Source organism: Sabethes cyaneus, chromosome 2 (assembly GCF_943734655.1).
Source record: "Sabethes cyaneus chromosome 2, idSabCyanKW18_F2, whole genome shotgun sequence".
Classification (NCBI taxonomy): domain Eukaryota; kingdom Metazoa; phylum Arthropoda; class Insecta; order Diptera; family Culicidae; genus Sabethes; species Sabethes cyaneus.
Genome location: NC_071354.1, coordinates 102052476 through 102067059, shown reverse-complemented (window position 1 = coordinate 102067059; position 14584 = coordinate 102052476). Strand labels below are relative to the sequence as shown.

Here is a 14584-nt window from a genome sequence, read left to right as displayed (position 1 = left end):
CGCAGCCAGAAGATATTCCGCACATATTGTGCGAGGGAGGTGTGAATAGAACGCCACATGGTACATGATGGAGGCGGCATTTTAACATAAATCCAGACAAATTCTTTCTGCTTGATCTACCGACATCAATGAGATTTATGTTTTTTTATATGTGAATTCTGGAATACGCAAGTTCTTACATTATCAAACTGTGTGTGTATTACCATTTTAGCTCAACCCATTCCGAAATGGCAAAATCTTTTTGATGGAAGTGCATGCTAAAAACGTGTTGTAAAACTATCTACATACTTAACGACAATTGCTAGTGGATGAGGTTTAAACTATAATATTCCCATAATATCTCCCCAAGTACTGCAATAAAATTGATTTCCATATCCGACAGTAGCCCCACTTTTAGTCTAGATGACAAAAAGCAATAAATCCATCATGCAGCAAACGATTGACGCCGTGATTGTTTGGATTTTTCATAAATTTGCCATTTTTCTGCTGGCTGATTCTCTGGAGAACCATTCTTCTTGTTCGCGTTTCCTGTTCGTCGCATGTTTCGCAACAACACCTTGCAGTCGGTCGGTTGCCATACCTTCCGGCGGATTACCTTACAGCTTTGCCACTCTCCACTCTCTAGGCTAGGACCAATTCGCAGACAATACCCAAGGGGGGAAAACACACCGTGCATACCTTAAGAGCTTCTTGGCTGAGGCAGCAACAAAAAAACTGATATAACCGATAACCCACAGCTAGACTCTAACCACCGGCACCGGCAGTAGCAGAAGTCAACTGCACCGTAGACTGGAAACCTAATCCGGTGGTATTGTTATTCGGTTGAAAGTGAGAACTGTATCAAGAAGCGAGGGCACGTTTTACTCCCCTCATAATCGTCCTATAAAAAGATTACCGCGTAATGCCGTTTTATTGTGCTGTCGCATCAGCACAGCTTTTAAATCTTGTATGAACATCGAAAGTTACTATTGCCCGGCTTCTTTCGGTATGCGATTCTTTGATCCAACCGAGAGACATTACGAGTGTTGTAATGTGTATTTTTTGGCTATTTTTCGAACATTTCAATAAATGGCATGTTGCCCTATATTGCACTTAGCCTAAGCTTTTCAGTGCTATTTCAGCTCCACTTGTTGTGAATAACGAGAACGGCTCACGATGGTTGGATAATCGAATAACTCCTCTGCTCTGGTGTTCATGACCTTCTGTAATTTTTAAAACAGAATTTAATTTTCTTATCAAACTAAGGCTAAAGATGATTGTCTAAGAATTTTATTGAGACTAGTTGAGTTAATGAATTTCAGATAGAAAAAAACCAATTAGAACAAAGTTAATAAACACAAAAATTTTTGTTAAGCTTTAGTGCAATCGTATGAACAATCAAGTTTCAGTTCGAATGCAAGTCAATAAGCATTAATGAAATATATCTACGGCCTCTTATAGCATAAGCACTGACGAACTGACATGACACATAGAAGAAAATCCTTTAGAAAACATGTTCCTACACATTTTACTTGCATACTAGCACCCTCTGTTATGCATGCTGCGGAGTAACTTATATTTGTAGTGTTTTTACATTTGTGCGGTTTTATACAAAAAACTTAAAGCAACAGTTAAGCGCTGCCATTTGGCCATGTTGCGAAACATGCTTTTTTGAAAAATGAGTGGTTTTGCACGGACGATGGAATTAATGCCAGTGTCTCGTCTTTTGGTCTGTGGTATAGTATAATGCACATATGCAGCAAATTACTCACAAGTAGAATTGGAATACAATTTTAGATGTCAATTTACAGCTATGTCAATTTATAGATTTACAAGCTGACCCGACAAACTTCGTATTACCACAAATTAACCTGTGTTGTACATAAATCATGAATCTCGGATGATCTTTGTCACAATCTCGAGTTTTGCAAGTTTCTGAGGAGTTCAACCTAAGATGATTCATTTTGGCAGTTACGTAACTATGAAAGCCTCCCAGGTAACCAATAAGCATCACCAATGCTATTCAAATGTAGGCCTGAAGTCGCCTTAAATGCTACTTAAATGCTATTTTGGCAAAAATTACAGCCAGTTTACTGATAACCTTCTTATAGTGCTGACAATGCTAATTTACATTTACATTTACATTGAATACAATTTTGGATGCCAATTTACAACACCTATGCAGTCAAAAAGCTAATATACAACAACGTGCAGTATAAAATGCCTGATACGCTGATTTGCTGCTTACGTTAATACTTATTAGTTACCAGGAATGGGTAGTTTAATATACAAATTTGCAATTTTTCCTCACAGTAAAGTAGAAAACAAATCCCCTGTCCCCTCATTGCATAGCCAAAACGCGGATAGTAATATTCGCCATGATTGTACAACATTTCGCCGAATATCATTTTGCGAAAAACCTTAAGCGGAATGTACCATTTCACGGAAAACATTTTTGTGGAAAGTACCATTTCTCGATCCTCTCATTACTCGCTGTCGCTCGTTCCAGGAAACCCTGGTAGACCTAGGAAAACAAATAAACCTAGACAGTAGTGATTTCTGCGGGGAGTTGCCTCCCCCTAGTGGGCGGCGCTTCCGACGGCGGGTCGCCGGCAACACTCGCGGCCGTCTCGTCCTGAATGATCTAGAGTTACTATAGATACTTTTTGTGGTCTTGTTATTGACCCATGTTTTATGGAAGAGTCTCGAATTTCTCGAGTTCGATTAGTTTTTGAGTTTCGCAAAAATTTCTGTTTTATTTGTATGAGAGTCCATATCCCTCTACCACAGGGGTGAGAAGTCTCTAACTATCATACAATAAATTCAAGACTCCAGAATCTCCCACATGCCAACTTTGGTTCCATTTGCTTGATTAGTTCTAAAATTATAATTAAATTTGAATTTCATTTGTATGGGAGCCCCCCCTCCTAAACAGGGGAGGGACCTTAATTCATCATAGAAAAAATTTCTGCCCCCTAAAAGCCCCACATGAGAAATTTGGTTCGATTTGCTTGATTAGTACTCAAATTATAAGGAAATTTGTATTTCATTTGTATGGGAGCCCCCCTCTTAAAAAGGGAAGGGGTCGTAATTCACCATAGAAAAATTTCTGCCATCTAAAACTCCCACATGCCAAATTTGGTTCCATTTGCTTGATTAGTTCTCGAGATAAGAGGAAATTTGCATTTCATTTGTATGGAAGCCCACCCTCTTAAAGGGGAGATGGGTCATAACTCGCTTTCTAAAGAGGAAAGGGGTCTCAATTCACCATAGAAAAAATCTTGCCTCCAAAACCACTTACATGTCAAATTTGGTTCCATTTGCTTGATTAGTTCCCGTGTTATGAGGAAATTTGTTTTTCATTTGTTAGGAGCCCCCCCCCCTCCTCCTAAAGTGGGGAGGGGTCCTAATTCGCCATAGAAAATATTCTTGCCTACAAAAACACCCACATGCTAAATTTGGTTCCATTTGCTTGATTAGTTCTTGAGTTATGAGGAAATTTGTATCTCGTTTGTATAGAAGCCTCTCCTCTTAAAGTGGGGAAGGGTCCTAAGTTACCATAGAAAATATTCTTGCCCTCGAGAACCTTCATATGCCAAATTTTGTTCTATTTGCTTGAATAGTTCTCGAGTTGTGAGGAAATTTGTATTTCATTTGTATGGAAGCCCCCCTCTTAAAAGGGAGAGGGGTCATTAGTCCCCTCCTAAAGAGGGGAGGGGTCTCAATTTACCATAGAAAAAAAAATTGCCTACGAAAACACCCACATGCTAAATTTGGTTCCATTTGCTTGATCAGTTCTCGAGTTGTGAAGAAATTTGTGTTTCATTTGTATGGAAGCCCCCCCCCCCCCCCCTCTTAGTACGGAAGGGGTCTCTAACCATCATAAGAACCTTCCCTGGCCCCAAAAACTCCTATATACAAATTTTCACGCCGATCGGTTCAGTAGTTTTCGATTCTATAAAGAACATAGGGACAGACAGACAGACAGAAATCCTTCTTTATAGGTATAGATAGAATCGGTGTATGTATTTAATGAATTATCCACTTAATATTTTTTTTTCTATCATGGAAGCTCGTCATCGTCGTCAGCATAGCCGGCCGTTTCCATTCAACCCAATCTTGGGCCACTTTTTCAAACGTTTCAAACTGATCAGGCCATCTTGCATTTCTCGCGTAACTTTTCAAAAGCACATAAGAAACATTGAGAGGCTCCCTTTGGCGTCCCCTCTTCCGATTATTACGGCTACATACATGCATTTAATTAAAAATTTTCTTATCGCTTCTTATCTCTCATTGTTACTCAGCTCCTTTTAAAAAGTTACGCGAGATTTCTTTTATTGAGCCCCTCTCTTTTATTGAGAAGAAAACTTATCCAATTTAATTCTACTATGTATATTTTATTCACGACAGGGACAGATACTTATTTCACCTACGACTTGCAGACTTCCTCAGTGTCTGTGTTCGAAAACAGACACTGAGGAAGCCTGCAAGTCGTAGGCGAAATACATATCTGTCCCTGTCGTGAATAAAATATACATAGTAGAATTAAGAAAATGGCGATAATACGATAAAAAACTACAAGATATACAACCCTAAGGGTTGTACGAAAGGGTGACGTAGGACTATATCAGATAATTAGATTGAAGACTAATGTAAACTGCATTTCTGGCATATGCATGTTTATAAGAATATGTGAGTGTAATTGTTTAAGTGAATGTTTGAAAGAGAAGAACGAAATATTCAGATTCAATTCTTCATTGAATGCAATGGTGGCTTTGAAAATACGTGGACGGGGGCTCATAAATACAACGCCTGCAACCATTGGGACATAGAGATTTCTTTTAAAAATCACTTGTGTGCATCATAGAGGTTGAAATAGTAATTAATGACCAGCCCACAGATTATTGTATTAAATATGATTATGCGTAGCTTGACATTTTTTAATAATCATACTCGTTCATCACAAATATGACGTGCCATTCGAATGTCCTTCTCTTTTAACATGAATGATAACGGGCACGTAAGTTAGCGGCGTCGATTCACTGTTTTTTATTCCGAGAAGGTTTTACAAGTTTACTTTCACAGCTAATCACCGTTGCTATCCGTGCTATCATTAAATCACCGCTTGTTACATAGCAGAAAATATGGTACATACGCAAAAATTTCTGTTTTATTTGTATGAGAGTCCTTATCCGCCTACCACAGGGGTGAGGGGTCTCAAACCATCATAAAACCCCCGCAAGCAAAATTTGGTTCCATTTGCTTGATTAGTTCTAGAGTTGGGAAGAAATTCGTATTTCATTTGTATGCCCCCCCCCCCTCTTGGCAGGGGAAGGGGTCTCAGTACACCATAGAAAAAAATCTTACCTCCAAAAACCCCCACATGTCAAATTTGTTTCCATTTGCTTGATTAATTCTCGAGTTTTGACGAAATTTGTGTTTCATTTGTATAGGAGCCCCTCCTCTTACGCGTTCCCTAAAAGTGCTCTCTTACCACCCATAAAATTGCTGGTAATTTAATCTATCCAATGACATATAAATTGTTCAGTTTCGTTCAGTAGTTTAGTAGTTATTAGCATTTGAAATCTTTCATACAAACCTTACACTTCTATTTTCGTTTTCACAAAGTGCTACCCAGTCCCAGTATAATAAACAAAGACGTAGTCCTACGTCAAAAGTTGACAATATGACGGAAATTACATGAAAATGCGAGGTAAAGAGGCCAAAACTGCGACAAAAAGATCAAAAATATAACAAAAACTGGCGTAAAAAGCGTTAAAAGGGCAACGAACCGTACTAAAAACGACAATGAAAGAACGGTGAAAAGAGGTAAAAATTTTGTTTTCTTGACCACCAATAGAATGACAAAAAATAGACAAAAAAGTTATGAAGAGACAATTAAAAAACTTACGAATAAAACGACGATAAACGACCATGAAAAGGTGACAAAAACGAAGAAAATACGCCAAAATAGCAAAAGAAAAATTATTGACCAAAACCGCGTAAAGTGCGAACAACAATACGACATAAAGTTGGTAAAAAGATGACGGGCACGAAAAGAAACGACAAAAAGGTGACTGCCAGATGACAGAAAGGCGTCGAAAAAACAATACGATGACGAAAAGAAGCCAAAAAACGTGACTAAATACCATAGAGAAATAAAACACGACACAAAGACGTTTAAAAGTGCCTAAAAGGCCTGAAAGTAAAAAAAAGATGATGAAAACTACTAAATCGGACGAAAAAAGTGTCAAAGGAGACTTCAAAAAACGACGAAAGTACGTTGAAATGATGGCAAAAAGACTATGAAAAAACGCCAGAAAGAAGCCAAAATGATGACAAAAAGATGACGTTTACCAAGAAAAGACAACAAAGAGATGACAAAACGACGGTGAAAAGATATCGAAAAGACAACAGTGAGATTACTATATATATATATGTAGAAAAGGCGAAGAAGAGACGATAAAAAGACGACAAAAAATAACACGATAAAAACAATTAAAAAGCTTTAAAAAAGCGATAAAACACAAAAAAATAAGATGACGAAAAGATGGCGACTATACAACAGAAAGATGACAGAACGACGAAAAGATGGTAAAAAGATAACTTTTTGTAGTCTTCACAGCAAACACGATTGCAAACATAGACAATAATACAACAAAATACGACTATAGCAAGCACCATAGCAATTTATAGCAAGAGTAGCGAACTCCCAGGTTTCGGTTGACTTCGTTGTTTACTAGAAATATTGCACGTTAAATTACTATGTGCTATAGTGATTAGGAAAAACACATTGCGCAAAGCGCATTATTCAAACAATGAACCAAAATCGCTATACTTCTGATGATAATATAGCACCATGTTCGAAACTAAAACACCCTGTTTCGTATTTGAAATTGATTTACCATGATTTGCATGTGAAAAATGGTCTTTCCCCCATCAGCACATTGACGGCAGTATACCAGCCCTGCGTAAGCATTTCTTCCGCGATCTTCAAAGGAAGAAACCAACCACGAGAGAGAGAGAGAGCGCGGTAAAAAAGAAAAACTCAACCGGGACCTGTTTTGCATTCCAAATTGCACCTCCGTGCGGCAGATGGAAAATTTATAGGTACATCTTTTTCATATAAAAAACGCAAGTCAAAATATATTTCTTCAAAATATATTCCTCAGAACGGGAGTTTAAAGTGCACAATACGTACAACATGATTACAGTGTTTATTATAATTGCTTGAGTTGTGTATTTTGCAGTTTATCCTAGTTGTCGCGAGGGAGCAATTTCTCCACGACGATTCGCCGGATTATTTATGAAGCTATAAGGGTAGTCTCTCTCTTGTTTTGACATTTCAAGATATGTTTCCAAATTTATTCAAAAAAAAACGTCCTGCTTGATATAAAAAATCGACAGAAAATAAAAGGATTAAAATGAACAGAAAGCAAAATAAAAAATTTTATAGTCTTTGTTTAATCAACTTAGCATTTTACAGCCAACTCAAAAGCCGAAACATTAAAATTCAAGAATTCCTCACACTGGTAATTCATGTTCCGTTAATTAACGGAAGGCCGGACTCTTAGCATCGGTCGAAGAAGAATGTCTTTTAATTTAAAAAGCAAATGGCACAGTGAAACTGCAAGAAAAAAACACCCAGTAATGCCCTAATAAGAAGGCAGATCTCGCACACTAAAACGACAAATTATTGGATTTGAACCCTCCGTTCGGTATCACCAAACACCGACACCATTCGCTTATACCTCCATGAGAATGAACAAGTGAAAAAATCGCACCCTTTTGCCCAAGGGGATGCAATTTCCACAGCAGAAGCGACCAGCGAGAAAGGAAAAAAAATTAAGATGAAAAATTCCTCCATAATTCAGGAGGCCAGCAAGTGAACATAGTGTTGTAACGTACCGCCAGGAATGTAATATCGACAGCAGTAAATTATGTATCATTCTTGTCCCATTCAGTTCAACAGCCAACGACACCACCAACTAACCCTCGATACAGGACCATAAATCATCATTCGGAAGAGATGAGGGAATTTTCCTCGTTGGCTGCTTCTAAGTTATAGGAAATCGTCCTAGCCTGTGGTAGCCCAGTAACTCGTAGGATTGGTATAAATTTGGGATGTTAATTATGAAGGTTGGCAGAAGGCTGATTTGTACCAACAAATTGGTTGAGTTTCTTCGTATTTTACATGGGTTAGCATTATCTCTGTTAGGTAGAAGAGAATTGTACGTAAAATAGATTTTTTTGATAGAAATATAAACTAAAAATATCATAACTGTTTCGTTATTAACTGTGTCAAATGGATTTTGTTTTCCCCATGTAGCAAAAATGAAAGCAATATTACCGACCTGGGTGAAAATAAATGACAAAATTATACAATTATTCCCAGCTCAGAAGCAATTTTTAGCTGTCCCACACCGGACAGCCGCTGTCTGCAATCCGGAACCGAATCCAAAGTCACCCGAATGATATTAAATTTATCCTTAAATGGTTTCTGATGGTCATTTATATGTGTCATATTTCATTTTGTTTCCCTTCTCTCGTTTCTCTTGTCCAAACAGGCTGTACCTCGTATACGTGCCACATACGGTCGAGTACACACCTGCTGTCCAGTTTTCTACGCTCGAGTATGCCACCGTGGAAATCGGCAACGACAACATCGTTCGAGGTCCTTTGAACAACGGCAAGCCTGTTGCGTCCAGTGACGAACTCGACGACGATGGGAATGCGGTCCAGCAGCTGAAATTGCCAGGAGCCAGGAGAACCATGCGTGCCGATAGTTTCAGTTCAGAGGAAAACGAAGCTATCGAACGTGGGGAAAGTTATCCAGAATCGATGATGCCCCCAAACTGGCTCGTCAAAGATAGCTTCATCAATAACGTCGAGGTAAGCAGATTGACTTAAAAATTTGGTTTAAAGCAATTTTCAGGCCTAATAGCGTCTATGTTCATACTTAATCAAAAATTAATTTCGTTTATTTGATTTGGCTCGTTTGTAATCAACAATTTTAAAAAACCGATAAAATGTGATAACTTTTTGAATAAAGTATTCAATTCTCGTTTCAAGTAATTTAAACACTAATTTCGTACCATTATTGTTCTCATTTTATTTCAGAATGCGACAAAATTTCAAACTTTCAACCAGCATCTGTACCCATCGTTGGAATCCTTCTGCTCGAAGGGCGCACCGAGACTTCTTCAGGACACAATAATAGAAGACTCAACCTCTAGCATCGACGAAGGAATCGGACTGAGCGCAACGGATGATTCCGGCGATGATCAAAGCCAACCTGATAACAATAATAACAACAGCAACAACAACCACCATCACGCCGATGACGACAAATCCGGCTTCCACGGTCACCTTTCCGCCGAAGACGAGGCAGACTGCGACGGGAGGGACATTAATTCAGCGCTTATCAAGAACAAGAAAAAGCGGAAGGCCATCAGCCATAAATCATACAAATGCGAAATCTGCGAGGAACTGTTTTCGAAGAAAAAACTGCTTCGGGAACATCTCGACACGCAACATCCGGGCCAGAACTCGAACCGATGTCACATCTGCGGCAAGACGTTCAAGCTACGATCCAATCTCAGGCAGCACTCCAGAATTCATACGGGCGAGCGGCCCTTCCGATGCGAGATCTGTGGGAAAACTTTCGTACAGGGCAGCGCATTGACTGTGCATAAGGAGCTTCACAAAGACAAAAAAGAGTACAAGTGTGATGTGTGCAAAAAGGACTTTAAGTCAAAGTTTGCATTTAAGAAGCACGAAAAAGTGCACAAAGGACTGCGGCCATTTATCTGTGATGTTTGTGGAAAATCGTTCACACAATCGTGCAATTTGAAAGCGCATCTTCAGCTGCATAGCGGAAACCATGCCTTTAAGTGTACCACGTGTTTCAAAACATTCCGTTTCAAGTCCCACTACAAAGACCATCTGATGACGCACACCAAGGATAAAAAATACTCCTGCACGAAGTGCGGGCGTAATTTCGCTTACAAAAACTCCTACCAACGCCATATGCAGCACATCCACAGGGACGAAGCACACCATCAATGTAATATTTGTAGTAAAACTTTTGTGAAACTTAGTCACCTTACCTTCCACAAAAAGTCCCACCGCAAGGGCAGCTCGTTAGTATGTGAAATGTGTGGTTCGCTTTTCGAGAAGGAAAGTACCTTAACTAATCACTACCAAACTGCGCATATGATATCCACCGAATGGAGACTCTTTAAATGTGTCATATGTAGCAAGTCATTCAAGGAGGAATGCGAACTGACAACACACTTTAAACTGCACGAAGCGGACGACTGTCCTTTCCAGTGCGGAATGTGTGGGATCCTAAACCTGAGTCAAGCGTAAGGATAATTAGCACAAAGGGTTCGAGACTGTAACACACGCGTCGCGTTCAGCTGCCCTCGGTACTTTATGCATTCCTAGATAAGCAAAAGTAAAAGTGTTGTGATATGTACAAATATATAGGAGTTGTCTTGTGTTGTACAACATTTAGATTAGGATAAGATTAGTTTTAATTATGCGTTCCCAAAAGGATCCACAACTGGCAGGATCCACCGTATCCAGCCGTAGAGAACGAAACGAAAGTCAAGTGCTTAGAATAGAGTTACTCTTTCGGGGTAATAATTTCATAAATTTAAATTACAATAAAAACCATATTAGTCATATCTGGAATCGTACCTTTGCTCTGGTTTATTTTAATTTAATAAAAGCGTGCTTCCTCCGAAATCCCCTTCGCTTCTAGATTAGGAAATTTCCTCCCATACCGAAATACTTTATTACCTTCTACCCGATGGTGCGGTGAGAGTGGTAAATGCTAAGAAAACTACAAGTCTCTCCGATTGTATCCCACAGGAGAAGCTGTACAGTGCCTTGGCAGTAACAACGACGGTGCCGACGGTCTTTACATTTTCACATATAGGTTCACGGGCTTCATGGGCACACGCGCCATCGGTCATAAAATGGTAATGGTGCTTCATCCCTGTTAGTTAAGACGTAAGTATAGTGAGGCAAGCAACACGCATGTTGGGCTCTAATGACCTGTGCCCTTTCTTAAGAAGAAGTCTAATAGAATAATCGCTGGATATGGGTATCAGGGGGATCATGGCTAATGTTTTCAGGATAATACGTTCCACCACACGAGAGGGGAAAGAGATGACCGATGTCAGGCCAAATGAGAGACAGTGTCACCGGTAATTTCATTCATTTCAAGAAATTTGAGCAGAAATGACAAACGATTCCCTTGATATTAATATAACTGACAAGGGACCGGTCCGTGGAATAAAAGTGCAACATGGTAGGTACAATGAAGGTAATATGTTTTCAATGCTACATGTGAAATTTTAGGTGAGAACTTTGGATTACATTATTTCAATATTATTTATTTAGTAGGACATCCAATATTTTTAACCAACATGAATAAAAACCAGCACTTAATCTATACCTATAAAGAAGGATTTCTGTCTGTCTGTCTGTCTGTCTGTCTGTCTGTCTGTCCTGTGTTCCTTATAGAATCAAAAACTACTGAACCAATCGGCGTGAAAATTTGCATGTAGAGGTTTTTGGGGCCAGGAAAGGTTTTAGTGATGGTTAGAGACCCCTCCCCCCACTAAGAGGGGGGGCTCCCATACAAATGAAACACAAATTTCTGCATAACTCGAGAACTAATCAAGCAAATAGAACCAAATTTGGCATGTGGGTGTTTTCGGTGACAAGAATTTATTCTAGGGTAATTTGAGACCCCTCCCCTCTTTATAAGGGGAATTATAACTCCTCTCCCCTTTAAGAGGGGGGGTTTCCATACAAATTTCCTCATAACTCGAGAACTAATCAAGCAAATGGAACCAAATTTGGCATGTGAAGGTTTTCGAGGGCAAGAAAATTTTCTATGTTGAATTAGGACCCCTCCTCACTTTAAGAGGGGGGGCTCCTGTACAAATGAAATACCAATTTCCTCATAACTCGAGAACTAATCAAGCAAATGGAACCAAATTTGGCATGTGTGTGTTTTTGAAGACAAAATTTTTTTCTATGATGAATTGGGACCCCTCCCCACTTTAAGAGGGGGGGGGGCTCCTATACAAACGAAATACAAATTTCCTTATAACTCGAGAGCTAATCCAGCAAATGGAACCAAATTTGGCATGTAGGTGTTTTTGGAGGCAAGAATGTTTTCTATGATGAATAAGAACCTCTCCCCACTTTAGGAGGGGGGGCTCCTATACAAATGAAATACAAATTTCCTCATAACTCGAGAACTAATCAAGCAAATAGAACCAAATTTGGCATGTGGGTGTTTTCGGTGACAAGAATTTATTCTATGGTAAATTGAGACCCCTCCCTCTTTATAAGGGGAATTGTAACTCCTCTCCCCTTTAAGAGGGGGGGCTTCCATACAAATTTCCTCATAACTCGAGAACTAATCAAGCAAATGGAACCAACTGTGGCATGTGAAGGTTTTCGAGGGCAAGAAAATTTTCTACGGTGAATTAGGACCCCTCCCCACTCTAAGAGGGGGGCTCCTGTACAAATGAAATACAAATTTCATCCTAACTCGAGAACTAATCAAGCAAATAGAACAACATTTGGCATGTGGGTGTTGTTTTTGGTGACAAGAATTTATTCTATGGTGAATTGAGACCCCTCCCCTCTTTATAAGAGGAATTATAACTCCTCTCCCCTTTAAGAGGGGGGACTTCCATACAAATTTCCTCATAACTCGAGAACTAATCAAGCAAACGCAACCAAATTTGGCATGTGAAGGTTTTCGAGAGCAAGAAAATTTTCTGTGGTGAATTAGGACCCCTCCCCACTTTAAGAGGAGGGGCTCCTGTACAAATGAAATACAAATTTCCTCATAACTCGAGAACTAATCAAGCGAATTGAACCAAATTTGGCATGTGAGTGTTTTTGGAAACAATTTTTTTTTCAATGATGAATTGGGACCCCTCCCCACTTTAGGAGGGGGGGTCCTATACAAACGAAATACAAATTTCCTCATAACTCGAGAACTAATCTAGCAAATGGAACCAAATTTGGCGTGTAGGTGTTTTTGGAGGCAAGAATTTTTTCTGTGATGAATTAGGACCTCTTCCCACATTAGGAGGGGGGGTTCCAATACAAATGAAATACAAATTTCCCCATAACTCGAGAACTAATCAAGCAAATAGAACCAAATTCGGCATGTGGAGGTTTTTGGAGGCAAAAATATTTTCTACGGTGAATTAGGATCCTTCCACACTTCAAGAGAGGGGGCTTCTACACAAATGAAATACAAATTTCCTCATAATTCGAGAAATAATCAAGCAAATGGAACCATATTTGGCATGTGGGTGTTTTTGGAGGCAACCATTTTTCCCATGATGAATTAGGACTTCTTACCTTTTGACGTAGGACTACGTCTTACGGCAAGTTTTGAGATAGGGTGTCATTCCAAAAAATCAAAAAATGCGAGCGTCACGAAAAATGAAAGGTTTTGAGCGCGAATAGCTCAGCGGTTTTCCGATCGATTTTCAATACTCTTACACCAATCGATCGGAAAATCTTCTAAGAATTGACCCAAATGAAGAAAAGTATGGATTCTTGATGTTGAACTATTGAAAAAATGAAAATATTGAACCTATGTTTTACCAGAATTCTCGCTTCGTGATTGGTTGGAAGATTCTTTACGATGATCTAAACCTATACCAATTTGATATCTGTGCTTGAGAAGTAAGCCAAAACAAGTGACAAAGTTTCCTCATTTCAACAAGATTTCTTAACACCGCGGTTCAACCTAGACCATTTTGATGTCCTTGCTTGGGAAGTACGCCAGAGAGAGTGACAAAGCTCCCTCGTGCCAGCAGATTTCTTACGAACGCGATTAAACCTAGTCCAATCTGATGTCTGTGTTAGGGAAGTGTGCCAGAAAAAATGACACTAGTTTGTTGTCCCAACAGATCGCAAATTCTTTACTGCGTGACGATTAAACCTCGGCGAATTTGATATCTGTGTTGGAAAAATGTGCTACAGCTACTGTGTTCGGTTATATGGCTCTGTATCAATACGCATGCTTGCCGTTTCATTAGAAGTGCAGTGAAAATAAGTGCTGTAGATAAAATAGGATTGAATTGGTAAAATCCTTTCAGCGTGGGAAACGATGGATAATAAAAACAATCTTTAATTTCAATAAGGTAGCAGGAAAGTAATAGTTTGTGTTCTTCCCTACGATAAAACTGAACCTTGTCGTGGTGTAGGGCTTTTTAACTAATCAGTAAATGAACAGCGGTCACATTTACTTCTGAATGTGGGTATATATAAAAATACTTTTATGATTTCAAGCTGGCTGTCCTGAGCTCTGATGGCCGCCCGCGGGCTCTGTCGATGGGAAGGGATCGAGTCTTAAAGAGACGTTTAAGCCCAGAGCTTTACAGCACTTTGGTCTCGAGGATTGGAAGGCGAGCGAGTCTCTATATTTTGAAGCTTCTGTCGACTACCGCGAACGTCCAGCTTGTGCTGCGCTCAATTTACTTTGTATCGTGGGAATGCACTGTGAATGCTAAGGGGATGAAAGATTAAATTTGCCCTGATAAGTTGATAACCA

The 14584-nt window shown here is 39.4% G+C and overlaps 1 protein-coding gene across 1 annotated transcript in view; it reads left to right on the top strand.

The window, feature by feature from the left end:
- The window catches only part of LOC128735778 (zinc finger protein ZFP2-like), a 66834-nt gene extending 56334 nt beyond the window's left edge, over positions 1-10500 (top strand). Inside the window, exons 2-3 of the mRNA XM_053830266.1 lie at positions 8547-8871; positions 9100-10500. Of these exons, the coding sequence (XP_053686241.1) occupies positions 8547-8871; positions 9100-10350 (1576 nt within the window). The 3' untranslated portion in view covers positions 10351-10500. The remainder of the gene's footprint in view (positions 1-8546; positions 8872-9099) is intronic.
- Positions 10501-14584: the final 4084 nt, after the last annotated feature.